Consider the following 25,091-nt stretch of genomic DNA (forward strand, 5'->3'; position numbering starts at 1 on the left):
TTCTGCTACCATATATATTTTACGTTTATTCCTTAAATTGTTTTGCACATATTGACTTTGACTCTTACTATGTAATGAGAGCAATAAACTCTTCATTTTCAATATAAGATGAATATCACCTTATTTTACTAACCATGACATCATTATTAATTGTAAAGGGTATGATTTTATAATTTCTAAGTACTTATTTAATTTTTTAATTCGGGTTGCTTTTTGACCTATTTCTCTAAATACTTCAAACACCACACGATGGCAGTCAAACAAAAAACAAGATCACATCACCGTGTCAAAATAAAAGTCCACTGTTTAATCTCAGTAATGTTAGCGTAAATAATATGTGTAAAATTAATCGAAAATTCTAATAAAAAAACGTTTTTATATTTTCTATATAATTACTATACAATTAGATAAGATAACGAAAACAACCTGACATAGTTATTATAGAATATTGAATTATTGGCGACTTTGACTTTTATTTTAAAGTATACAGATTCCTGTCACTACCTGGTTTATCATATGACAGCCAGGGAGCACATGATTTTCAGAGACGTCAATAGATGGACTAAACACAGTAATTTGCTTTTTTATGTTTTTAAAGTGTTATCTGATAGGTGAGTAGTTAAACTCGAATGCACGAATGCAAAAAAGAATGCACTTTTTATTTTAATTTTTGTGTACATTATTAAATCAATATAGCGTCATTGCCATGAACATAAATTCTTCTGTTCTGATCTTAAGTCACAGTTTATCTCCAGAATGACTATTGCGGATCTCTGGGATCAGAGAATACCTGCCTTTCTACTGAGTCCATCTCAGTTTTTGGCCACCACCACATCTGAGAGTTTCTTGGCTGAACTTATACACGAACTGCGGAATGATAAGGCCAATGATCAACTCAAGGTAATGAAAGCAGACAAACAGACAGACACACACACACACACACACACACACACACATATATATATATATATATATATATATATATATATATATATACGTGCGTGTATATTTCAAAATTAAACATTTTAATATATAAAAATATATTATATTATTGTTCTTTTATAATGTTTAGTTATATGTTTCATAATAAAATGACAATATATAAAATGTATAATAAATATGAATTCATATAAAATGTTGAACATTCTATTATGTTGCATGTCTGTTTATTAGCCAGAGGCGCAGCTCACTATTCAGTATGGTATATTTCAAATGAACAAACATGCTCCCATCACATTTTCTTCATTCTATATTTCTGTCCACAATGTTTGCAGCTTTTGCAATAACCTGTATGGCTTTTTTGAAATGATGTGCATTTTCCATGTAATTAACACGCTTTAGTTTGATATTGTTATTTCTCTTCCTTATTATAAGATACTTCTCGTGTCTGTGCTACTGGAGCATCCAACCATTCTCTGCCCTTCTACTTCTGTGGGAGAAGAAACGGCCCTTGAACTGCTGTCAATCTACTCTCACACGCCACAGAAATCCATCAGCCTCAAGTGCAATATCATGCTGGCCATCACCAACGTGATAATATGCACATCCTGCTTGGCCACCCACACAAAGATGGCTGAAGACTGGCTGGACCTTCTATTTCAGACAATTCAGGACACCAATGACTACAGATGTGGGCTTTCCCAGCAGCCTTTAAGGGCCACCGCCTGCGACTGCCTCCGAGAAATGGAAACCTGTAGCCCCGGTCTTCTTTCTCAAAAGTTAGAGGCCCTGTATCTTCTAAAACAGCAAGAAACTACAGTTCTGCATCAGTCCTACTGTATGCTGTATACACTAGGGCTGAAGAACGCCATACGGATCTTGACGAACCAAAAAGATGTTACTGACCTAGAGTTTAAGAGCATCTTAGGAGGAAATGAAGGGTTTGCATGGAAAAGTAATCAGTTAGGCTTGACCTTCTTGCCAATAAACATGATGGTGCAAGTCCCACGATTGCCACCTGGACTGGATTGTAAGGAACTCAAATCTGTAATGTCTTCACTCTTGGAGGAGTCTTACCTGCTAACGCCCACTTCCCAGTCTGCCCTGCTCAGGGAGCTTGTAGAAGTTGTCGCCATGGTGCCGGGACTTTCTCCAACGTTATTCAAATCGCAACTTCTGAGACTCTTCGGAACTGCAGAAGTCGAGCTCATGCATGCCACACTCTTCATGAAAGAAACGTTCACAGACAGCCTTTTCACCGCCGAGGATGAGAACTTCCTGCTGAAGCGTCTTGTGAGCACAGCCCAGCATCCGCTCCTAAGAATTCCTGAGAAGCTCTTCTACATGGACTGCATCCTGCACTTCCCTGAGAACCGGCCCATATCCAGCAGCGGAGAAGAGAGTTTACCTGTGCTGGTTACGCCACGTCTGGCAGCATCTCTTCTTCCAACGGTTTTTAACGATAGTGCTACGATGCTCTGCAGACTAAACCTTCTTTGTCTGGTGTACCTAGAAGCAGATGAGGGCGAAGAAGACAAAGGGATCGACTACCTGTTTGATCACATAATGGCCCTTTTGAAAATCGTAGACGGCGATGGTAGCAGAGAAGTGGTGGTGACCTCTTTCAGGGCTGTGTATATTTTTCTCATGCACTTCAGTGGCATGGAAGAACTCTCTGAGAAGCTGATCGACAAATTATGCGACATGTATTCCCGACAATGCCGACTAGCTCCAAATTTGATTGGCCTCGTGGATCGCATCCAGGAGTGTCTCGGCGACCACGTCTGGTCTGTTAAGTTGTTGAGAGGGCTTCAGAAATGCATTATGGAAATGCCTCCATTGCAATTGACAATTCATAATTTGAGCTGGCACTTGAAAGTCTTGAAAAGAGTGGCTAAAGAGGGTCAGATTACCCAGAGGAACACCATTTACCTTCTTCTCAATGTTCTCATCAACTCCAACTTGTGTGAAAGAGGCAAATGGCAGGTTGGAAACGCAGTTCTTGCGGTTTGTCGCAATCTTTTGGAGCACCCTTCCATCGATCAAGTGTTTATCGAGTTGGCCGATCTTTTGCAATACATATCGGTTCATTACGACGACACGGACATTAAGGATCACGCTCGCTTCTACTACTCATTGCTAACCAATCTTTCATGGGAAAAGCTGACGGGGGTTCTCGCCAAAGGTCCCGATGGAGGCCGTGCCAAAGAGCGGTCGCATTCTGCCACAATGGCTGAGAGCGAGGGGATCGCCAGTAACCTGACTGTACGCAAAACTGAGCGGCATGTTTTGCGACTCGTCAAGGTGCAGGAAAAATCCTTGCAAAGCTCTTCGGAAAGTTCAGAGTCGTTGGAGGCAACAGAAGAGACTAAGAATTTATTGGAGGTTTATCAAGAACAGTTCCAGGTGCCAGGTTTTGGGTCGGAGGTCACTTTGAGGTACAATCTGACTCATGCAAATGAAGCTGACACTTTATTCAATAGAGTCTTTACAATCTGTCTGCATTTCGAGCTGAAAGATTTAAACTATGCAAAGGTAAGCGATATACATGTACCATGCGTGTTCAGAGACCGAAAGCCACCTGAGGTCAACGTAAAGCTCAGACCATTTCAACCCTACCCCACTACTTTATGCGTCAGTGCAATATTCACCACCCAAGATGGACGCTCTTGGCACAGCCAACTGCCTGACGTGAGCGTTTCATTCCCTGAGATATTCCTTCCTCTGCCGTTACCGCTAAATACATCACATGCATGTAAAGAGGAAGTGTTCGACCGCATCTGGGAGGCCGCAGCCTCTGGGAGTCCTGACAAATCTGCCATTAGTCTGTTCTGTTTCAAAACTGGAGATGGAAGTCTAGCTGATCTGATCAAGGCACATTTTCAGGGTTACCTGATTACAGACGAGAAAAGCAAAGGATCATGGAAAGTCTTGTTCTTTCTTCCACCAATGTGCCATGTCCTTTTGATGATTACACAGGCTGAGGACGCAGTTCAGGTCAGCATTGCAACGGACAACTGGGAGCTATTACCCTTTGTGAACTCGTACCTCCAAAACATTACTGATCATTGTAGCTCAACAGGAACAGATGGCTAAATGGTGATTTTCATTTACATAGTTGATTTTAACCAATTCAATTTATTTTATTGCTTCCTTGTATTGATATAACACCATTTGTTTTTGTATATAAAATCTTTGAGTAATGCATTTAATAAAGTATACAGGAGCACATATGTTGTGTTGTTTCATGTATACTAGTAAGCAGTGCTTTTCTGCTGCTTTACACAAAATCAATACAAGGCACTGTAATTGAACCATTTAATGAAAACCAAATGGCAAAAAGATGTAGTTCTTTAAATTAAGATACATTTGAGACAGCAGCATTTAAAATGGAAAAATCTGACCATAAAGACATTAAATGCATGATTGAATGACAGGTTCAGCAGTAGTAACAAGGTAATCAAGTCTGCAAAACTGAATTTTAATTCCATTTATCCTGTATATTAACAACCAGTTAACGTCTTTTAAGACCAGTTGGCCTCTATGACCAGATAAGACAGTCCATGAGTGAGCTTTGCCCTTTCACTCTGAAATACCCTCAAAATTGGGCTCTGTGCAGGCTGGTAGAGCGATTTGCCTGTTCAACAGTTTGTCCATGATGCCCATTTCAGCGTCCCGCTTTTCAACCTCCTCTTGTGGTGTCCAAGACATGTCGTGTTGGAGTTTGTATCCGCCAAGGAACTTGTGAGGGCAATTGGGACCCCATTCCTGCAAGAGTTTGAAATAATATTATATTAAATTAGCTGTTAAATATTGTACTGTGCTTAAGAAAACAATAAATAATTGTGCTAGTGACTTTTATTACATCTTTCATTACTAAACACTGCACAGTTCCTTATTCCCGATGTTATAGTGCAATTATAGTAATGCCTACTAAATATTTTGTTTCACTATCATTACTACTTGGCACCAACCAATTCAGATTGACCTCACTTCTCACTCATAACAACTAATGAGACTCATAATGTGGCAATCGACTCACCCGAGGAGACAGAATCGAGAAGTATCTCTGTCCGGATTCACGCATGTAAAGATAATACATGTTTCCTGGCTTCTTCACAACATTGCAGGCGGCGTGGTGAAGCTCAGCGTCTTTCTTGGCATCTTCCAAAACCTGAAGTATAAATAGGAAGTGATTTAACCATTATTAATTTGTCACATTTCAGATTATTATATGGGCACATATATTTAAAGGTAGGGTAGGCAATTATTTTCATAAACACTTTGTTATGCTGGTTGAAACTCTTCACATCCTGATAGCAATAAATAAAAGAAGTGGTCTAAATAGTAAAACATGTACATATATCTTCTGTGGAAGGTGTAAGACCAAAAAACATTCATCCAATGATACTATGTCCTACCAGCCTGTCAACAAATGTATTTCCATACCTCCGCGCACCTGCTTGCACAGACGTCACATATCATCAGCGCGTTGCATGAGGCGATGCACAGTTGTAGACAGACAGTCACTGAGCGCCGCAAAAAACAGCAGGCAACTTTTACAGTTCCTCCTAAACCAAAATAACGTTCACGCCGTGTTGTACCCGTAATTGCAAGATGCCAATCTGTGACGTTCTACCAGGAGGTCTTCACGAGAAAATATGCGTTTCTCTGGCAACACTATCAATGCCGAAATTACTCTGCAGCAGTCACGTGGTACAAGTAAGCGCTCTGTAAGTGGTTAACGTTTATTATTATTGTAATGTTATGTGCTTTGATACATGAGATAATTTAACACCATCTCTCGTGACGCTTTGCAGAATCTTCTCTGGCTGTGTATGCATTCATGTGTTTTGGAGGAGACGTGGCTTTGGAGAGAGAGTGCTCTGAAGGGAGGGTGGGATCTTATGCTTTCAAAACTAGCTTGCTATCGCAAGCCTCTCCGAAATTGCATACCCTACCTTTAAGACACATATTGCAGTGCTGCTCCCAATGCAACTCCAGTGACATTTACCAGACTGCTGTATAATAGAAATGGTCATTTGATTTGACAGTTCAATCTCACCTTTCTTGCTTGCTCCTGAAGGTATCTTATCTGGTCAGCAATGACTGTAAGTTTGTTGCAAGCATTGGCTCTGATAAATTCATCTCCCTAAAATTCCCACACACAAAAAAAATCCATCATTAAAAGATGATAAAATTGTATATCACTCACAAGTGTGATCTAAAGCATCACTTACCTTCTGTACTTGCTGTGCCAGAGCAACTAAATTCATGGGATCCCCAACCCGGTTAGTCTGGTAGGGACTCACCAACGTTATTCCACTTGGGTTACTGCTGGTCTCCACCAAAGTTACTGTAATATTAACATATTAATGTCCACATGTAAAATCCTGTTCCATAGTAAAGACATGTTTTTGTATTTAGAGTAAAAATTATGTATAAAATTCAAAGAATAATCTTATAAAACTGTACTATGGTAACCATATTTCATAGTTCAGCAAAAATGGAATAGTTACTACAATAACTATATTAAATTTCTATGTAACCATCACTTCCATAATAAAGACAGAAAGACTTCAAAAACTTCCTGCACTGAGACCTGAGATACCACAGTAATTCATTAGGAAACTACTATGGTGAATTGTGTAAGGTAATTATGCAACCGGTTAGATAAGCTCTCAAGAGTAAAAACACCTCATGAGGGGCAGAGCAGAGAGTTTAACATTTTAAAAAACTACTTCTGCACAATACATTTTGGGACTCCGTATATAAAAAAAGCAAATATTCTTTATGATCTTATTTAATTATTAATATTTTACTGTTACTTGCCAAGTTCCACATTGACTCCAAATGTTACCAAAAGCCTACAGGCTAATAATGTAGTGTTTGTGTGAATGAAATTGAACAATCATAACTTCTGAAAACGCTGTTTTCACTCTAATTATCACTCTGATGTATGTTGTGTTTACAGTGAGCCAATAATGGGACATTTAATAACATTACAAAAGCTATGTCAACTTATAATAACAACTTTGCTTGTCAATGAAAATACTTTTAAGCAAAGACATTTAACATATGTTTTCAACTTATAGCTAACAATATGGTTCGATGAACTCAATCAATACATTTCAATCAATCACTGGCTGACAAAACAGACAACAACCTTAACTAAAAAAAAATACGCTATAATATGACTTGTTCATATAATTTCTGAATTTAACATTAAAAGCCTTTGTCTTACCCGTGGTGGTTTTGTTGGGTTGGTGTGGCAGACTGACAGTTTTATCCATTTTGTAATAAACTATCCCTCAACTCTGAGCAAATTAACACGAGACTTCTCGCCGGTCTCACAAAAAAAATCTGCCACAACCAGTCACGGAGGAGGCGTTTCTGGGGTCCTAGTGTGTTTGTTGCCTCGAGTAGTAGCCGTGATAATTGCCTGTATAAAGATTCCTCTATTTTTGTCATTAATAATTTCCACACATATTTAATGAGGGGTTAAAATATAGCACATATTTCTATGATAATAATTTTAAATATTATAAAAAATATCATTATTTATAATTCGAGTATTCAAACACTAAGCGATTGTGCATGTTTAGAGGCAGCCTTCGCGTATCGCGTTTCTACAAATGTAGAAACGTGAGTTTTTTGCAGTTATGAAAGATCTGAGTTTGAAGATTATAAAACCAAAAATTGCAAGTTTGTACAAGTTTATCATTTGTTTTGCACGCCACTTTTGGACTTTTCCTGTTATCTGAATTATGCAAGCTGTTTTTATTTTATTTTGTACAAAGTTAATTTAAACAATTTCAGGCTGGTTTGTGTTAGGATTTCTCACAACAATGAGAAGAAACAACACATTGCGAAAAAAGTGTAATTTTTGGTATATCCCAGATGTACTGCCTTGCTAAATAGATTTTTTACTAGACAAATTGATGAAATTTTTAATTTTAGTAAAACTTTAAAAGTTGTTTTTGAATAAAAACGTGCCATTTTATAAACTTTATTAATCCCCAAGGGGATTGATGACGGTTTAAAGAACCCAGATATTTTAACTTGCATAAAATAAAATAAAAAATAATACATTACAGTATGCTTTTTACTGCATTTTATAGTCTATTCATATGAGAATATACACAAATTGCTGATCTGTTAAGAAGCCTAGTAAAGTAGCTTAGTTTTTTTTATTCTACTGATAAAGAAAAGCAAATGAAATGTAAAAATAGAAATAGACACTTTAAGATTACTGGACCCAATTGTAATCTTTAAATTACAACTCAGATCACGCAGTTTAAGTATACTTATGTAGGCTAGCCCTAGCCTATATATTAGTGCTGTCCACTCGATTAATCGTATATAAACAAATACTTTTATGTTAGATGTAAACAAATACTTTTATGTTAGATGCGATTCATCGATTTGACAGCACTAATACATACTTTATAATCTTAGTTCAAATTCAAAATGCCTCAATTGTCACTCAAATCTGTGTCTAGAATCATATTCACATAGTTTCCCTAAATGTCCCAACCAAAATAGGTCCCAACCCAGGCTTTCACACAGTCCTGGAGCTCCACCCTCTCTAAAGACTTTCGGAGACTGGAGTTTCCAAAACCGAGTTCTACCTCACATGGCCTACAGTCTCCAAGATGTGGACCTCACTGTCCCTGATCTCAATCCTCTCCACTGTACATTTCACCTTGTGTGAACCCCAAATCAATGGAATATTTGAGCCATACGATCTGCTTTTTGACAACGCGGTGGAGGCGTATTATAAGCAGGACTGGCTGGCTGTGATCCTGAACATGGAAAGAGCTTTGCGGAATAAAGGAGCGCTTCGTAAAATCCAGACGCACTGCCGCTTATCCTGCGCGAATCACACCGCTTTTGGGGATTCTTATCCAGGTTTAGGTTTCCCGATGCCAGGAACCGGACCCGTGGGGGATTTAGCGTTTTTCCAGACGATTCTCAAACGGGCCGACTGTGTGAATGCATGCGAAAGCGAGAAACTGGGACCACCGACACTTCATAAAGTTAGTGAAACTATAGAGCAGGAGTTCAAGAAGAGGACGCCTTACAATTATCTGCAAGTGGCTTACTTTAAGGTAAAAAAGAGGCAAACATGAATGAAATGCATGACAAACTTTTTATAAAAACGCAAAGGCATTTAAAAAGTAAACCGGAATGGGAACAAAATCAGTGCGTCTCATTGGACGAGCTTTTTGTAAACAGAGGACATCGAGTTGTATCAGATGCATAAATGTGCATCATATGTGCATAACTGTGTTCAAAGCGCAGATAGCATTGAATGGTTAAATGTTTGAGAAGCTCATCCACGTTTCCCCAACCCCCCCAAACTCTCTTCACTGTGCCACGTCTTTAGGTGGAGCCTTTCAGATGCTTCCAGAACTCCCATGAGAGGCTCTAAAATACAACTTCCTATTAAAATGATGGTTTAAAATGAGATATACGATCATATATGCAATCGGGCCTGTGAGCCTCAGACCACTAGGCTTTATGTAAATGCATTCTTGCATTAAAATCATGCTCTCAAAGTTATACTTTAGAGACCAAAGTGTTGCTAGAATATAGCTAAGCATGACAAACAAAATATAAGAAATGTGTATATATATATTTATAAACATTTTAAAATAAGTTTGTGTGTGTGTAAGTTTTGCATTAAAAAGATCATACTATTATTGCCATAACAATTAGAGTGAGCTGTTGAACTGAAAAGAAAATGATGACTTAGACTTCAATATCCATGGTGATAATGGTAATATTTCATATATATACATATACATGTTTTTAATATTTTTTGTTTGTCATGCTTAGCTAGCTAAGCTATTATTCTAGGAACAATTTTGTCTCTAAAGTATAACTTGAAAAGCATGAGTGTTTTCTAACCAATATCTGAATATTTTTGTTCTCTTTGTACCTACAGATAAACAAGCTTGACAAGGCAGTGGCAGCAGCAAATACATTTTTCATAGCAAACCCTGAACATGTCGAGATGAAACAGAATTTAGAGTACTACAGGATGATGGCTGGGGTGCATGAGACTGATTTCAAGGACCTGGAGGAGAGACCGCACATGGTACGAGGAATGTTTATTAATCTGAATAGATCAGAGATGGATGGATGGATGGATGGATGGATGGATGAATAGGTAGATGGGTGGATGGATAAATAGGTAAGTGGATGGATGGATAGGTAGATGGATGGATGGATGGATGGATGGATGGATGGATGGATGGATGGATGAATAGGTAAGTGGATGGATGGATAGGTAGGTAGATGGATGGATGGATGAATATATATGTAGATGGATGGATGGATGAATAGGTACAGTATGTGGATGGATGGATGGATGGATGGATGGATGAATAGGGTACAGTATGTGGATGGATGGATGAATAGGTAGATGGATGGATGAATTAATAGGTACAGTATGTGGATGGATGGATGGATGAATGAATAGGTAGATGGATGGATGAATGAATAGGTACAGTATGTGGATGGATGGATGGATGGATGGATGGATGAATAGGTAGATGGATGGATGAATGAATAGGTACAGTATGTGGATGGATGGATGAATAGGTAGATGGATGGATGAATGAATAGGTACAGTATGTGGATGGATGGATGAATAGGTAGATGGATGGATTGATGAATAGGTACAGTATGTGGATGGATGGATGAATAGGTAGATGGATGGATGAATGAATAGGTAGATGGATGGATGAATGAATAGGTAGATGGATGGATGGATGAATAGGTACAGTATGTGGATGGATGGATGAATAGGTAGATGGTTGGATTGATGAATAGGTACAGTATGTGGATGGATGGATGGAGGATTGGTAGATGGATGGATGAATGAATAGGTACAGTATGTGGATGGATGGATGAATAGGTAGATGGTTGGATTGATGAATAGGTACAGTATGTGGATGGATGGATGGATGGATGGATGGATGAATAGGTAGATGGATGGATGAATGAATAGGTACAGTATGTGGATGGATGGATGAATAGGTACAGTATGTGGATGGATGGATAGATAGATAGATAGATAGATAGATAGATAGATAGATAGATAGATAGATAGATAGTTTATAATGCTTTAGTATAATTGACTGTCACTGTAATTGTTTTCAGGCTGAATTTTTAGAAGGCAAGAAACATTACAGTGTGGAAGTTTTTGCCCCAGCCATCGAGCACTTCGAGGCCGCTGTTGAAGAATACTTCAGTGCTTATGAAGACTGCAGAGTTCTCTGCGAAGGAGCGTTCGATTATGACGGGTACAACTACATGGAGTACCACGCCGACCTCTTTCAATCTATGACAGGCATGTGGGATTCTGATGCTTCTGATTTTGAGCTAACAACACCAGATTGTGCTTGTTTCTCATGGAGAAGATTCTCTTTGATTTAATAATTTATGTCATTTTGAAATTTCATGGTGTTTGATGTCTTATTTGAGGTTTTTTTTTCCTTGTATGGATTTCTGTTTCACTAAATATTTCATAAATTTGGATTTTTGAAGTATTCATGCCTATATTTGCTTTGATCACAGATCATTACCTTCACGTTTTGAGCTGCAAACAGAACTGTGTCGTGGAGCTGGCATCCACCGCTGGAAGAGAGACGCCTTTTGAAGATTTCCTCCCCTCACACTTTAACTATCTTCAGTTCTCATATTATAACAGTACGATACGCTCTTATTCAGCATAATGAGATACAGTACCAGATTTCAGTGTTGTTATTGTTTACTAAAAGCAAAACTAGTAAAAATGGGATAACACTTTACTTAAAGCCTTGATGCATAATGCATTATAAAGGTATTCATATGTACGTTATAATGGATTATATCTGTTCATAAATAATTGTAACCATATTTTCAGATTCATTGTTACATCAGAAATCTCTTGTTTTTGTCATGTGTTTAATGCATTATACTTTCTAAAGATGAGTTGAATTATTAGATGAGTATTATAATGTATTATAATTGTGGTTACAACTATTCATGAGACAATATAATGCTTTATAAGGTGCATTACAAGGCATAATTAATTAAAGGGATAGTTCACCCAAAAATAAAAATTCTGTCATAATTTACTCACCCTGAAGTTATTTCAAAACTGTATTAATTTCTGTCCTCTGCTGAACACCAAAGAAGATCTTTTTATAATTACAGTACTGTGCAAAAGTCTTTGGCATGTTAATTCCCCCCCCCCCCACACCAAAAAAAATGGTTTTAAGTCAGTTATTTATATCTTTTGCTGTAGTGTGTCAGTAGGAAATATCAGTTTACATTTCCAAACATTCTTTTTGCCATTAATTGTAATAATCCAGTGAGATTTCTGTATACACAAGGAGTCTGACAACAGCCTGATCTTATCTCACCATCGTCGAGTCCGTCTGTGATTACAGGTATTAACATGCCTAAGACTTTTGCACAGTACTGTATAAAGGCTTTATTTTTTGGTGTTACCAAAATTTCAGCACTTAAATACATATAAATATAAAAATCAGATAAAAAAAAATCAATAAATAATGGAAAATTAGAAATCTTGCATTTGCAACTAACTGAAATAAGTTGAAGTACTAAAATTACTAAAACTAAAACTTAAATAAAAAATAATTAAAGCTATATAGAAATATATATAAAATGACAAAAGTACTAACACAAGCCAAAAAAAAACAAGCTAATTAAAATTGTAATAAATACTATATAATCATTTATAAATAATACACAAATAACACTTTTTGAAGATATATTTAAGTATGCCAAAGTTTGCATGGCAGTTAGTTGCACTGGAGTAAATGCATCATGTGTTATTTCTGTGCTCTCTCTCCCAGGTGAGAAATACGAGCAGGCCATTGAGTGTGCGAAAACATTCCTGCTGTTCCACCCTGAGGATGCGGTCATGGCTCAGAACTTGGCGTACTACTCCGCCGTGCTGGGAGACGAAAAAGCCGCCAACATTACAGCCAGAGAGGTACCGACTGCACTTAGCAGCGATGCACAAGCATGCTTTTGATCGACAGCACGTTTATTAGTCATGTCGATTGAAAATAAATTGAAAATGATGTTTTTATCAATGGAGTTACGTTGTGCAGACTTCACTCACTATGAACAAAACATCATCGTGTTCTTCTTCTTGATGCAGGTTGTCAAGCAGCACATCAAGAGGTCTCTGCTGGAAAAAGAGCTCCTTTACTTCGGCTATGAGATGTTTGGTAAAACTTTTGTTGATCCAGTAAGTGTTAACATGCGTGCAGTGCTGTACTTCTCATATTTATTTGTGTTCAGTGACAAGTTATGATAAAATCTTGCTCTCATTCCATCTCAGGACACATGGACCCCTGAGAATGTCATGCCAAAGAAACTAAGAGACAAACAAAAGTAAGTATATCCTTAAAATGTTATTACAATTTAAAATAGCTGTTTAAATTTATTTTAAAATGTTATTTATTCCTATTATGCAAATCATCATTACTCCAGTCTTCAGTGTCACATGATCATTCTAATATGCTGATTTGCTGCTCAAGAAACATTTCTTATTATTATCAATGTTGAAAACAGTCGTGCTGCTTAATATTTTTGTGGAAACCGTGATGAATATAAAGTTCAACATTATATTTATTTGAAACAGAAGTAATTATACCATGAAATGGTTCAAGTGACCTGACGTTGGTTTCCTCTCGTGCTCTCAGGGCGGACCGAGAAACAGCCGCGAGGATCACAGAGGAGATTGGGAACCTGATGAAAGAGATCGAGACACTCGTGGAAGAGAAGACTAAAGAATCATCAGACATTTCCATTTTAGTAAAAGATGGTAAGATGTAGGGATAAACAAGTCACATGACCAATTCCTCCACTTTTACATGCACATCTTAATTCAGTGATGCTATTTCAGATATCAAACCAGCACCTGCTCCAGAAACTGACAAGAAACTCCCGTTTGGTGACATCAGGGTTAGCATGACATCCACGGCCCTGAACGGCTCACAGCGAGTCGTCCTGGATGGCGTAACCACGTCTGATGAGTGTCAGGAACTTCATCGCCTCTCCGGTGTACGTTTTTCCCAAAAGAGTGAACAAAGATGTTTGTTTGCTGCAATCAACCAAATATTTCTCTCTTTTTATGTTGCTTAAATGAAATCTCGCAGGCAGCAGCTCTTCAAGATGCTTTTAAAGCAACACCGTCCCCTCATTCAGCGAGTGAGATGTTTCAGGACATCACAGTTCTCAAAGCTCTGCAGGTGAGACATACTTTACTACAGAAGTTTAAAAAATCATCTTGAGTTCAGTGAATTTACTAATAATAAGAAACTAATAATTGCAGTGTGTTCTAATCAGTGTGATAAAGCAACACTTGTTTAGTTTCTATTTTTGTTGGGCTTGATTCAAAAGTTCGGGGTCGGGTTAGACTTTTTACATTTTAAAGTTTCGTATGCTCGCCAAGGCTGTATTTATTTGATCAAAAAATACAGTAAAAACGGTAATATTGTTAAATATTATTATAATTCAAAATAGCTGTTTTTTATTTAAATATATTTTAAAATGTAATTTATTCCTGCGATCAAAGCTGAATTTTCAGCATCATTACTCCAGTCTTCAGTGTCACATGATCCTTCAGAAATCATTCTAAGATGCTGATTTGCTGCTCAAGAAACATTTCTCATTATTAATGTTGAAAACAGTTGTGCTGCTTAATTTGTGGAAACTGTCAAACATTTTCACTTGTCACTTTTGATCAATTTAATGCATCCTTGCTGAATAAAAAAGTATTAATTTCTTTAACATAAAAAAAATCTTTTGTCTTTTGTTTTAAAACATTAGCTTGAGGTATGGAGCTGATTTTAGATTATGTAGACTCTGTATTGTAAATAAAAGTGTGATACTCTTTCAGGTATGTTGTATTTTAATTCATCATTAAATGTTTAATTGTTTCTGTTTTTTGCCCCAGGAGGGTCTAGTCCCCTTGAAGGGCGCTCATTTGTTTTTCGATCTCAATGAGAAGGTCCATAAGGGTTTGGAAACCTACTTTGGTCTGGAATCACCCCTTTACTACTCCAGCTCAAACCTGGTTTGCCGATCCACCATTGGTAAACTGACTTTTTAAGCAAAAATATACATTATTTTTGCATCTTGAACACAGACCTATTTAGTTCTTAAGCAAGCATGTTGGTCTCTCTTTCTATCCAGAGAAACAGGAAGACCGGGCGGACTGTCTGCTCATCTCTGAGCTCAACGAGTGTATCCGAGAGCCGTCAGCATACAACGATCAAGGCTACAGGTTTGCCAATTGAGGAGCCAGTAAAGCATTATGGTTATTTACTTTATAGTGTTTTCACTAATGCATTCTGTTTTGTTTTGTAGTGCCGTTTTGTACCTCAATGATGACTTCGAAGGGGGAGATTTCATCTTCACTGAGCCAGACGCCAAAACAGTCTCTGTAAGATCTCTAAATGTTTTGCATAATTTTCATTCAAACTAGTGCGCTGTGTTTGGGGACTAACTAACTAACTAACTAACTAACTAACTAACTAACTAACTAACTACAGGTGAAACTCGAAAAATTAGAATATCGTGCAAAAGTTCATTTATTTCAGTAGTTCAACTTAAAAGGTGAAACTAGTATATTATATAGACTCATTACATGCAAAGTGAGATATTTCAAGCCTTTATTTGTTATAATTTTGATGATTATGGCTTACAGCTTATGAAAACCCCAAATTCAAAATCTCAGAAATTTTGAAAATGTTAATTATAACAAATAAAGGCTTGAAATATCTCACTTTGCATGTCATTTTCTATATAATATATTGTAATAGTTTCACCTTTTAAGTTGAATTACTGAAATAAATGAACTTTTGCACGATATTCAAATTTTTTGAGTTTCACCTGTAACTAAAAGAAGTGACTACAAACATATCTATATTTTTCAGTAGCGTGATACTAGCTCAGCTGCTAAAACTAGCGTAGCTTTAACCAAGCACTTAATCCAGGAATATGCTTTTCCTCTCAAACAGCATTGGGAAGTCAATTCATTTTAGCAAATCAGTTGTTCAAACAGTTCATTTCAATGAACCAATTAAAAAAAAATGGTTGATTTAGTGTTTACTTTTTTGCATTACATTAAATAAATACTTCTATTTTTCTCTGTGTTTGTGATTAATTTATAAAAAGTTGTCTCTACTTTAAATCATTATGCGTATATTGTAGCTTCCCCAGCAACACTTAGTGAGTCATTTTAGAGTTAGTAGAGTCAATCTATGAGGTAGCATGCTCTACTAAATGTCCATAAAATTTGTCCATGAATTTTCTAGAACGGATATTATTTCACTCTACTATCTCTCCAGGCATTGGTGAAGCCTCAGTGCGGCAGAGTCGTGGGATTCAGAGCTGGACAGGAGAACCTTCATGGAGTCACCGCCGTAACCAAAGGCCAGAGGTGTGCTCTAGTGCTTCAGTTCACTCTGGACCCTCAGCACAATGAGAAGGCAAGTATAACTCTCAGTGCACTTTTGTGAATGGGAAAATAAAGCAGTAAAATAGGAAATACGGTCCCACTTTATATTAAGTGACTTTAAGTACTATGTATTTACATCAAAAAATAAGTACAATGTACTTATTGTGTTCATGTTGTACTGTAAAACACTTTTGCTGCTATTGAGGTGTGATACGGGTAAGGTTAGGGGTAGGTGTGGTGATATGGGTAGGTTTAAGGGTGGGTTAATGTGTAAGGGAAGGGTCAACAGTGTAATTATAAATGTAATTACATAAATTAATTACAGCTGTAATTACATGCAAGTATAATGTAAAAACATGTATGTACACAATAAGTCCATTGTATCAAATTATTCATTTCCATGTTAGTATATAGTAGTTAAAACCACTTAATATAAAGTGGGACCGGAAATACTGTGTGTCTGTTCCAGTGTTGTTATTGTAAGCTAAAGCTATTAAAATATTTTTTGTTAATTGAATAAAATAAAATAAAAGACACCAATACTTTTATCTAGCAAGGATGCATTAAATTGATCAAAAGTTACAGTAAAGACATTTATAATGTTACCAAAAAAAAGTTTCCTCATTTTCTAACCTTGCATTTTGTTGGGTCCGCTCCACAGGAGCGTTTACAGGCTGAAGAACTTCTGAATAAACTTTCCGCCCCAGTTGAAGCTGACGTCCAGAAAACAGGAACGGACAGTAAAGAGAAACCTTCTGAAAATGATGGAACAATTCCTGCTAAAACAACAGAGCAAGACACAGTAAAGACAAGCACGCCTGCAGAACAACCAGGCAAAGCTACTGAAGACAACAAAACTGATGGCAAAGTGGTCAAGAAAAGCGAAAAACCAAAGGCCAAAGCATCAAAAAAGCCAACCCAAACAAAAGCTACAGCAGACAAAACAAAGAGCAAAAAGTCAGACAAAACAAAAACCACAACAGCAGAAAAAAAGAAATCAAAAACAGCCAACAAGACAAAACCTGTAATGTCAGATGAAAAAGAGAAAACACCGGGCAAGAAAACAGGCAAAGCAACTGTTAAAAATACTGCAAATGATGAGAAAACAAAGCCGAAGATCACAGAACCTAAAGACTCTACAGCTGAAAAACTCACAGATGAGTTATGAGCCTCAGAAGATGTTCTCTGTTTTATACTTTAGGTTTTTTTAATCAGTGATGGAGCAGTGATGATGGATCAGTTTTTGAACATTTTTCTAAAACTTTTGAAATCAAAGCCGTATGAGAGTGCGGTGTGGGTGACAATCAAGCTGAGTGTTGTATTTTCTGTTTTGCCTGAATTGTATTTAAATCTATCCTTGTCTCAGGAACCGAAATATGGTAGTAACATTTCATACTCCTGGAAAGAATATGGCAGCTTTCAGAGATTGCATTTACCACTTTGCATTCCCATAATAATTCCTGAATAAAAGCAACATGTTTTTTTTTTAAATATAACACTGCAAAAAAAAATTTTTTTTTTTTTTTGAGCGGTGCTTGACTATGCAAAACTTGCAGGCACAATGCTAAGGTGTTGTGGGATGTTGCTAATGCAGTTGATGTTCTGGGCAAGTAAAAATATTCCCTGGAAATGGCTTAGGTTTCTTCTTTAATGTAGCCTAATAAACATGTTATATTTTTTCCCACTTGTTTTACTTGTTTTGTTTCTGCCAAGCAAAACACTCTTCTTTCAAAAAGCCACACAATTTCAGGTATTACTCAGCCATAACTTTTCAAAGGATATTAAAGTGATTTTTAACAAACACTAGTTCATGAATGTGCACTGACGAAACACTGCACTAGGTGGCAGCAAAGAGCTAAGGGTGTTCCGTGTGTTTTCTGTAATGATTCTCCAAATACGTTCCCTCAGTAACACAAGGTTGTTTGTACTGGTTTGAGGCATTTTTATATAAAACAGTAATCATGAAATGGCACAATGGCTATTTCACAATACTTATTCTTTCACTTTTTCCTTCACTATTTCAAGTATTTTGTTTGTTCTTCTTCATGATCGGTCCACCCAAAGCAATTTTCTGGATAAGTGCATTGGCAATTACATTCAAAGATTTCTTTAGGACACCTACAATTACTCCTTAACAAAGAGTGTCCTCTTCCATCTGCCTGACAAAGTCATTTACTGCTGCAAATAGATAAGAATGAAGTCCTTTTATTAACATATCGTGCCATATGGATTTTGCATGTGATTAGATCCAGACCCACACAACCATGATGCAAAAGAAAGATGACTACACTCTCATTTAAATATCATCAGGCTAATGACTTAACTGCACAATTATCAGACATCATTAGATAATCTATGCGGCAAAAATACTTTTCATATCTAACAAAGATATTGGCACCTGCTGCAGAAGAACTGAGGAAAATAACCACCAAGATCACAAAAAGCTATTAGCAATATTGGCAATCAGGTATTTCCATATGAATCAAGTGAGTCGATCATGGTGTTGGAGTGATCAGTCATTTATTTATGTGAAATCTTTCGTGTCTGTTAGCGGTCATCATCTCTTCAAAGTTAACAAAATTTCCTTTTAGCATTAAGCTTTCAGCATTTAAAATTTACAGCCTTTCGCTTTGAGGAAAACAATTAAAAATATTGATGATCTTGACTCGTATCTAATTTAATAAAAACCTCTCTGAATGAGGATGTACTTTCACCTAAATAGCAGCAATTATCAAATCATGGTTCGTAGCTAAACAAATTTTACTAGGACATTATGTAATCCTACTTGTTTTTTGCACATATTTGGCAAAGGCTATTTAGCATACTTAGCATTTCCATGCTAACCATTAACCAATATTCAAGTTTTGTGGTAAGGAATTGGCTAGAAAACCAAACCCCATTGTTTTGGTGGTTTACTCATAATCTTTTGTGAGGAAATACGTCATGTTCTTGCAGATCACCGCAGTCATTTGCATCTTAAAAACTTAGAAAAAAACATGCAAAAACCAGCCTGGTTTTAGCTGGCCTTCTAGCTTGGTCATATAGCTGGTTTAGCAAGCTGGTTTTAAAGGGGTTTTGACCACTTCTTTAGCTAGTTAAGCTGGGAGACCAGATTGACCAACCAGCTAAAAACAGCTAAACACCAGCTTGAGCAGGCTGGGAGATCAGCTTGAGCAGCCTAAACCAGCTAAATCCAGCTTAAACCAACTAAGACCAACCAATTAGCATAGGCTGTTTTTAGCTGTTTTGGAGTAAGGCCTGAGTTCTTATATAATGTGCAATGCACAAAGTTTTACAGCATGAGTGCAACTGTTACAATTCATTCTAATGTGGTTTGGTCTTACATATTAGGCCACAGCTTGCAAAGAGGCATTGAATAGTCCACCTGGAGCGTGCTGGCAGCTGAATAGTGGAGGTGAACGTGAAAGGTGACCTGTGGCAGCAATGAGACCCCTCATGTCCATTTACCTCCCCTTGTTAGTGGTACAAACAGTTCCTCTTGTGTACCTCCCACTGCTGAGGAGTGGGCAGAACTAGCCATGAGCAGAATGCCAGGGACCGATGGGTACAATGGTCTATTTTCACTTTAGATGTCTGTAACACCAATGATATTAGTGTCAGTATAAGTTTTATGGTAGAAGACTTCATTCTGTTGTGTATTTCAGTTAGCATTATCTCCATTGGAACAGTTATCTGGTTTCTAGCTGGTCTGAAGTGGTTTAGGGGGATGGCCATCCATTTAGGATGCCACCGAGGACCTAGGTCAAGGTTTCTGCTGGAAAAACAGGTCATGGCAGCTTAAGGTGGTCAAGATGGGTTTTGTTTTTAGCCAGTTTCAGTCCGACGTAGTTATCATTTTCACGTCCTGCACCACGTTGTTTAAATAAAAATGCATTTGCGCCCATTTGTGCGCCCTTGGGCGTGCTGGTCTGAAAACGAGGTGTGTTCAGGTGCATTGTTGGAGGGTTGCTATTTTGAGGCAACTGATTGGCAATATATTTTTTTTGTTATTTAAAGAGCGTGTTAGTAATGTGCGCCTATAGGCGGGTCCACAACGTGCGTACACTTTGTCCCGTAGATGGTCTGCTTGCACGCTTTAACCTTGCGCACAAGCCGATCCGTTTCCTCACTAGAGAAGCATTCAGTTTTCCGCTTGCAAATTTCGCCATGTAAATAGCTATCCACCAAGGCGCGAGCGCAACTGGCTTTTAAAGGGAATGGGAGATGAGACTCTGATTGGTTAATTGCATGTAACGCCTAAAACACACCCATTAATCATTAATAGAATAGGGACAACCTTTATATACCATGCGTTGGCGGCCGCGCCGACCATTTTCCCATCGTTTAAACTAGCGCCGTGAGCTTTAGACCATGCGCTTAGATCGTTAAAATAGGGCCCGATAGTTTGTTGATGCCACTGACTACCTAAATCAGTTTGGACCAGCTATAAACAAGCTACCATGTTTTAAAGCACAACTATCACCTTAAACTGCATGGTGTTAGTTGGATTTTCAAACATGCAAAAGGTAGTATCTTCTAATATAATATAATGCAGTATATAATGCAGAACTTATTTTATTTCAGCTATAAAGTAACACTTCTCATTTTCATTTCATTTACATTGATGTACTAAAATAACTAAAACTGTAATTTAATTTGTATTTATTTATAAAATATACATAGACATTGCATTACCCCTTGCACATGATAAGATGATGTTGGTAGTGTAACAGCGTTTGTTGGCAGTGACTATGGGAAGCCACCCTGAAATTGGCAAAAAGGCTAGCCATTAGTAATGATCACACACTCTCATGCATTCATGGCTTGAAATATGTTTGATTGTACATACCTTAGGAGTTTACAGTATTGTGATTGCTGGGTGTTCGGATGCTTGGTGCAGACCTTTACTGTTACCACACATCCATTGTCTTTTGTTTGAGCTGATGAGATGTAAAACAAATGCAAAGTAATTCAGAGTTCCATAATGGCTTTGGAAGCACTTTCTGTAGTCTTGCCTCTTTTCTTTTGTCATTTACACACCCCACACGTGTCCATCTGACCTTTACATGAGGACATGGACTTTGTGTGCATAAGGGCTGGGGTCAATTAGCACTGTTGTCGGTCAGTTCAAACTGTGACGCATGTCACTTTATACTAAAATGCATGACTTATGTAGAGACTTCCATGAAGGAACAGTCACATGAAGTTTGTTTGCATTCTGACATGTTTGACGGCGGAACGAGAGCATTTACCATCCTTTTCTCGGGCATGTGTCTTCACTGTATGCCGTCTTTGTGTTGGGCTGCCCGCCATGTCATACAAACTCTAGCAGACACAGACCACATTGTCTGCTTCAGGGATTGTGGCGAATGTGGCTAGCTATTGTTCGGACAGAATAGAAAAGCAAAGCCTTAACACTGTGACTGGCATACAATACAGTACTACATGGATTTACGCCTTTTCACTCAGAAGTAATCTGTGGTGCGTATACTAAGCGGTATGAAACTTGTTCTGTTGTGTTCATATACAAGCTCTTTTGTCTTACATGGAGTATGTAAGTATGAGACGTTTATAATGGCAATTGTCCCTAAGCCTTATGGGACACAGAGGGGTGAATTCACTAAACAACCTGTGTCTTATTCACTAAAAGGGATGTGCAGAACAACATTTTTTTTAGCATCGATTAGTTGTTGGGTTGTCTGACCGATCAGTTGAGTAATTGGTATTTAGGAAACCATGTATAATTAGACTGGTACGATTGGACAACTTTCAGGAAGACTTCACATAAGACATGTTGTTGCGTTCAAAAATGGATCAAGTGTGGCAAAAAAAGTGATTATTTTTTACCATGATAATCTTAAAGGAAGTAGCAACAGGTTTTTTCTTGCATATTGTAACGTACAGTACATCTGAGTGAAACAGATAGTATCTCACTAAAATAACACTCCAGTAAGATCAATAACTCAATTTAGAGAATAGATATAGTGACTCATACCATTTCATGCTGATGCAAAACTCCCTCCAAAGCTGTATGAAACGCAACAGCAAAATATGTCTATTTGAATGTGCAAGGACTTTATAGGGGATGAATTAAAAAATTATTTCCCAGCTAAAACACTATCAGTATGCTGATTAAAGCACCACAGCTAAAATATCAAAACTAAAAATACCATCATGACCCATCCCTATTCAATAACCACCTTCAATTTATCTTAACCAAGCACTAAATGAGCTGAAATAGCACTGAATCATTAGTGTTTAAATGAAATATTTAAATGTCTATGCAGGCTTATTAATGATTACGTCTTACACACAAATGTCAGCGCTATTCACCTAGCACATAACACCTGCAACAATTACGTTAAGCACATATTCTGCAGTTACCTGATTTGCATATTTGAATAGTGAATCAAATGCAAACAGCACACGATGCAAATAAACAACAATATTAGCGGGCACAATTTCGTTGTGAATCAAAATGATTTAGTTATCTGTCCCCAGAGTCAGTGAAATCACAGGAACCCACTGCCAATATACATTTTTACAGTAAGGTGAGGTGTAGGGCACTGCAGTAAATATCTAAACCAGGTCTCATAATATGGTAATCTGTTGACAATTGCTCCTTCCTGTAAAGAGAGGAGTAAAAGTGAAAGAAACACAACCAATTCTGAGAAGTCAATGATGTGGCCTTTAAAAAAAGTGTTAGTTGAGACTAAATAGGCAACGTTTCTCTTGTTTTCTCTTCACAGAAGAAACGTTAGCTGAAAGTGAGGAGGTTGAAAGTATCCATTAGTGGTTGTTTCCCCGGAGACTCAGCATGTCTCTCCCAGGACAGGATTTAGCCGGACACAGCAGGACACGTCCTGACGAAATTAATTCCAACTCTACGGCTTGAAAAGGTAGCCGGGAAAAGAAAACAGGAGACTTAACAAGATCTGACATGGAATCGGCCAGTGTTTCCATGAAGCTAGAGCAACAGGACAAAAGTTAGACATGAATTTGATCCTTTTCATTATAGTCACATCACTTTCTTAATATTTCTATTAATAGTGCTAATTAGTTGCAATGCAGTGACTCTAAACACACAGGGAAGTTTTAAAGGGATAGTTCACCCAAAAATGAATATTCTGTCATCATTTACTCACCCTCAAGGTTTTCCAAACCTGTATGAATTTCTTTCCTCTGGTAACCACAAAAGAAGATATTTTAAAGAATGTCGGTAACCAAACAGTTGATGGGGCCCAGTGACTTCCATAGTATTTTTAGCCCATCAACTGTTTGGTTACCCATTTTCCCGTTTTCAGCAGAAGAAATTCATACAGGTTTGGAAAAACTTGCTGTCTTAAATTTTTAAGTACAATCAACTTGGATGTTTAAGTCATTTCAACTTAAATTACATTAAACTGACTTAAAAAATTTGTTGAATCTTGTACAACTTGTTGAAAATTGCTTAACTTATTTTGATGAGTTTAAGCAAATTAAAAAAACAAATGTTCTAATAACTTATTGATCATATAATTTTTTACAGTGTTGAGGGTGAGTAAATGATGACAGATCTTTCATTTTGGGGTGAATTATCACTTTAAGTAGTTATTTGAGCCAATGAAAATTATTATAAAAGTTAACTAGATAAATCCTGCTTGACAGTTAAATTTACCACGAGACCAAGAAAAAACTATTGAAAAGGTTAAATAAACAATCTTATGTCGACAAGTCAAGTCAGATTGAGTTGTAATCACAGTAAAATGAAAATTTTACAGTGAAAATTAAGAAAAGATAATGACAAGTCAGAAAAAACATTATAACGCATGGACTATAGGGCTTCTGTAGTTAACACTAGCTGAAATTCTCAACTGCAAAGGCCCTAAACCCTTGACAGCTCACATACTCTAAAATCATAAATCATAAATCCACATAAATGTATTCTCATATTTTTTAACCAAGTTGCTTAAAATCTTAACCAAATCTTGTCTAAATGGAGACAGAGGGTGGCATTGTTGATATATTTTGATGGATGCCTGAATGATGACTTCAGTGGTTGCTGCAATGAACTGTCGTCTTATTTCCCCTAAGACTTGGATCACTCCGGTGCCGGGCTGGGACAGTCTCCAAGTGAGTGCGATTGTGCTTGGGGAAGCATAAAGCTCATCCTTACTGGCTGGAGGAGGGAATGTCTTCAAACAGTAGGAGGTGCAGGTATATGAGAAGAAGCGACCTGTGATAAGAGGTAGAAGGGAAAAGTCATGGTGTCAATGAAATTGCCTTTGAAAACAGTGGCTCCCCATTTCAATATAATTTATGTAATGTCATTTCTAAGCAATGGATGTCAGTAATCATGTGTGGCAACAATATTTTTTTTAAACTGCATGTGACTTTTTTCATCACCATGGTTGTTTTTCCAGCGATTTAATGAGAATGTAATAATAAAGTTTTGTGACAGTCTATCATTTAACAATGCAGTCCATCTACTAAGTCCATCTGCCTGTGAAAGCAGTGGGTGCTGCGCTGGCAATGGTAGATTTAGCATTTATAGGTCAGGTGTTCACACAGAATGAATGCAGTTCTCACAGAATGCTTTTTTTTTGTTTTTGCTTTTAAAAGAAAAAACCCGCAGTGGATGAGATGAGAATCATTCGGGTGCCCTTGTTTGGAAACTGTC

At 37.3% G+C, this 25,091-nt stretch overlaps 3 protein-coding genes and 1 long non-coding RNA gene across 5 annotated transcripts; 3 read left to right on the forward strand and 1 right to left on the reverse strand.

Annotated features, from left to right (window-relative positions):
- The first annotated feature begins 491 nt into the window (after positions 1 to 491).
- Positions 492 to 4,170, forward strand: ap5b1 (adaptor related protein complex 5 subunit beta 1). Of its 2 annotated transcripts, none has more exons than XM_084100546.1 (3): positions 492 to 611; positions 739 to 900; positions 1,375 to 4,170. In XM_084100546.1, the coding sequence occupies exons 2-3, from the start codon at positions 757 to 759 to the stop codon at positions 4,033 to 4,035; spliced, it is 2,805 nt and encodes a 934-aa protein (XP_083956672.1). In that variant the 5' UTR covers positions 492 to 611; positions 739 to 756; the 3' UTR covers positions 4,036 to 4,170. The 2 variants fall into 2 exon arrangements, with proteins under 2 accessions (XP_083956672.1, XP_083956673.1); XM_084100547.1 differs by having other exon boundaries at positions 497 to 611; positions 745 to 900.
- Positions 4,171 to 4,243: 73 nt separating this feature from the next.
- On the reverse strand, positions 4,244 to 8,136 carry cUnh1orf50 (chromosome Un C1orf50 homolog). Its single transcript, XM_084100548.1, has 5 exons — positions 7,184 to 8,136; positions 6,180 to 6,295; positions 6,005 to 6,091; positions 4,982 to 5,113; positions 4,244 to 4,707 (listed from the first exon to the last, which is right to left on the reverse strand). The coding sequence occupies exons 1-5, from the start codon at positions 7,230 to 7,232 to the stop codon at positions 4,522 to 4,524; spliced, it is 570 nt and encodes a 189-aa protein (XP_083956674.1). The 5' UTR covers positions 7,233 to 8,136; the 3' UTR covers positions 4,244 to 4,521.
- A 349-nt stretch (positions 8,137 to 8,485) lies between these two features.
- p3h1 (prolyl 3-hydroxylase 1) lies at positions 8,486 to 18,116 on the forward strand. The gene is made up of 15 exons (XM_084100627.1): positions 8,486 to 9,050; positions 9,890 to 10,042; positions 11,110 to 11,299; positions 11,527 to 11,658; positions 12,813 to 12,952; positions 13,124 to 13,213; positions 13,307 to 13,359; positions 13,671 to 13,792; positions 13,874 to 14,031; positions 14,127 to 14,219; positions 14,927 to 15,065; positions 15,166 to 15,256; positions 15,340 to 15,415; positions 16,323 to 16,463; positions 17,094 to 18,116. Exons 1-15 carry the CDS (start codon positions 8,595 to 8,597, stop codon positions 17,598 to 17,600), a joined length of 2,541 nt encoding a protein of 846 aa, XP_083956753.1. The 5' UTR covers positions 8,486 to 8,594; the 3' UTR covers positions 17,601 to 18,116.
- A 3,720-nt stretch (positions 18,117 to 21,836) lies between these two features.
- Positions 21,837 to 24,628, forward strand: LOC311074403. Its single transcript, XR_014604292.1, has 3 exons — positions 21,837 to 21,913; positions 23,182 to 23,331; positions 24,506 to 24,628. It is a non-coding gene; the product is annotated as an uncharacterized lncRNA (long non-coding RNA).
- Positions 24,629 to 25,091: the final 463 nt, after the last annotated feature.

The sequence above is a fragment of the Abramis brama genome (assembly GCF_963993115.1).
Source record: "Abramis brama genome assembly, chromosome: 23".
Classification (NCBI taxonomy): domain Eukaryota; kingdom Metazoa; phylum Chordata; class Actinopteri; order Cypriniformes; family Leuciscidae; genus Abramis; species Abramis brama.

Excerpts from the sequence above, each read along its gene's own strand:
- ap5b1 (XM_084100546.1), top strand. The coding sequence starts at position 757 with ATGACTATTGCGGATCTCTGGGATCAGAGAATACCTGCCTTTCTACTG. Across the intron at positions 901-1,374 it reads AGGCCAATGATCAACTCAAG|ATACTTCTCGTGTCTGTGCT; the intron begins GTAATGAAAGCA and ends CCTTATTATAAG.
- cUnh1orf50 (XM_084100548.1), bottom strand. The coding sequence starts at position 7,232 with ATGGATAAAACTGTCAGTCTGCCACACCAACCCAACAAAACCACCACG. Across the intron at positions 6,296-7,183 it reads ACCCAACAAAACCACCACGG|TAACTTTGGTGGAGACCAGC; the intron begins GTAAGACAAAGG and ends TTAATATTACAG. Across the intron at positions 5,114-6,004 it reads TTCAGGAGCAAGCAAGAAAG|GTTTTGGAAGATGCCAAGAA; the intron begins GTGAGATTGAAC and ends TTTATACTTCAG.
- p3h1 (XM_084100627.1), top strand. The coding sequence starts at position 8,595 with ATGTGGACCTCACTGTCCCTGATCTCAATCCTCTCCACTGTACATTTC. Across the intron at positions 11,659-12,812 it reads TCAGTTCTCATATTATAACA|GTGAGAAATACGAGCAGGCC; the intron begins GTACGATACGCT and ends TCTCTCTCCCAG. Across the intron at positions 15,066-15,165 it reads GGTTTGCCGATCCACCATTG|AGAAACAGGAAGACCGGGCG; the intron begins GTAAACTGACTT and ends CTTTCTATCCAG.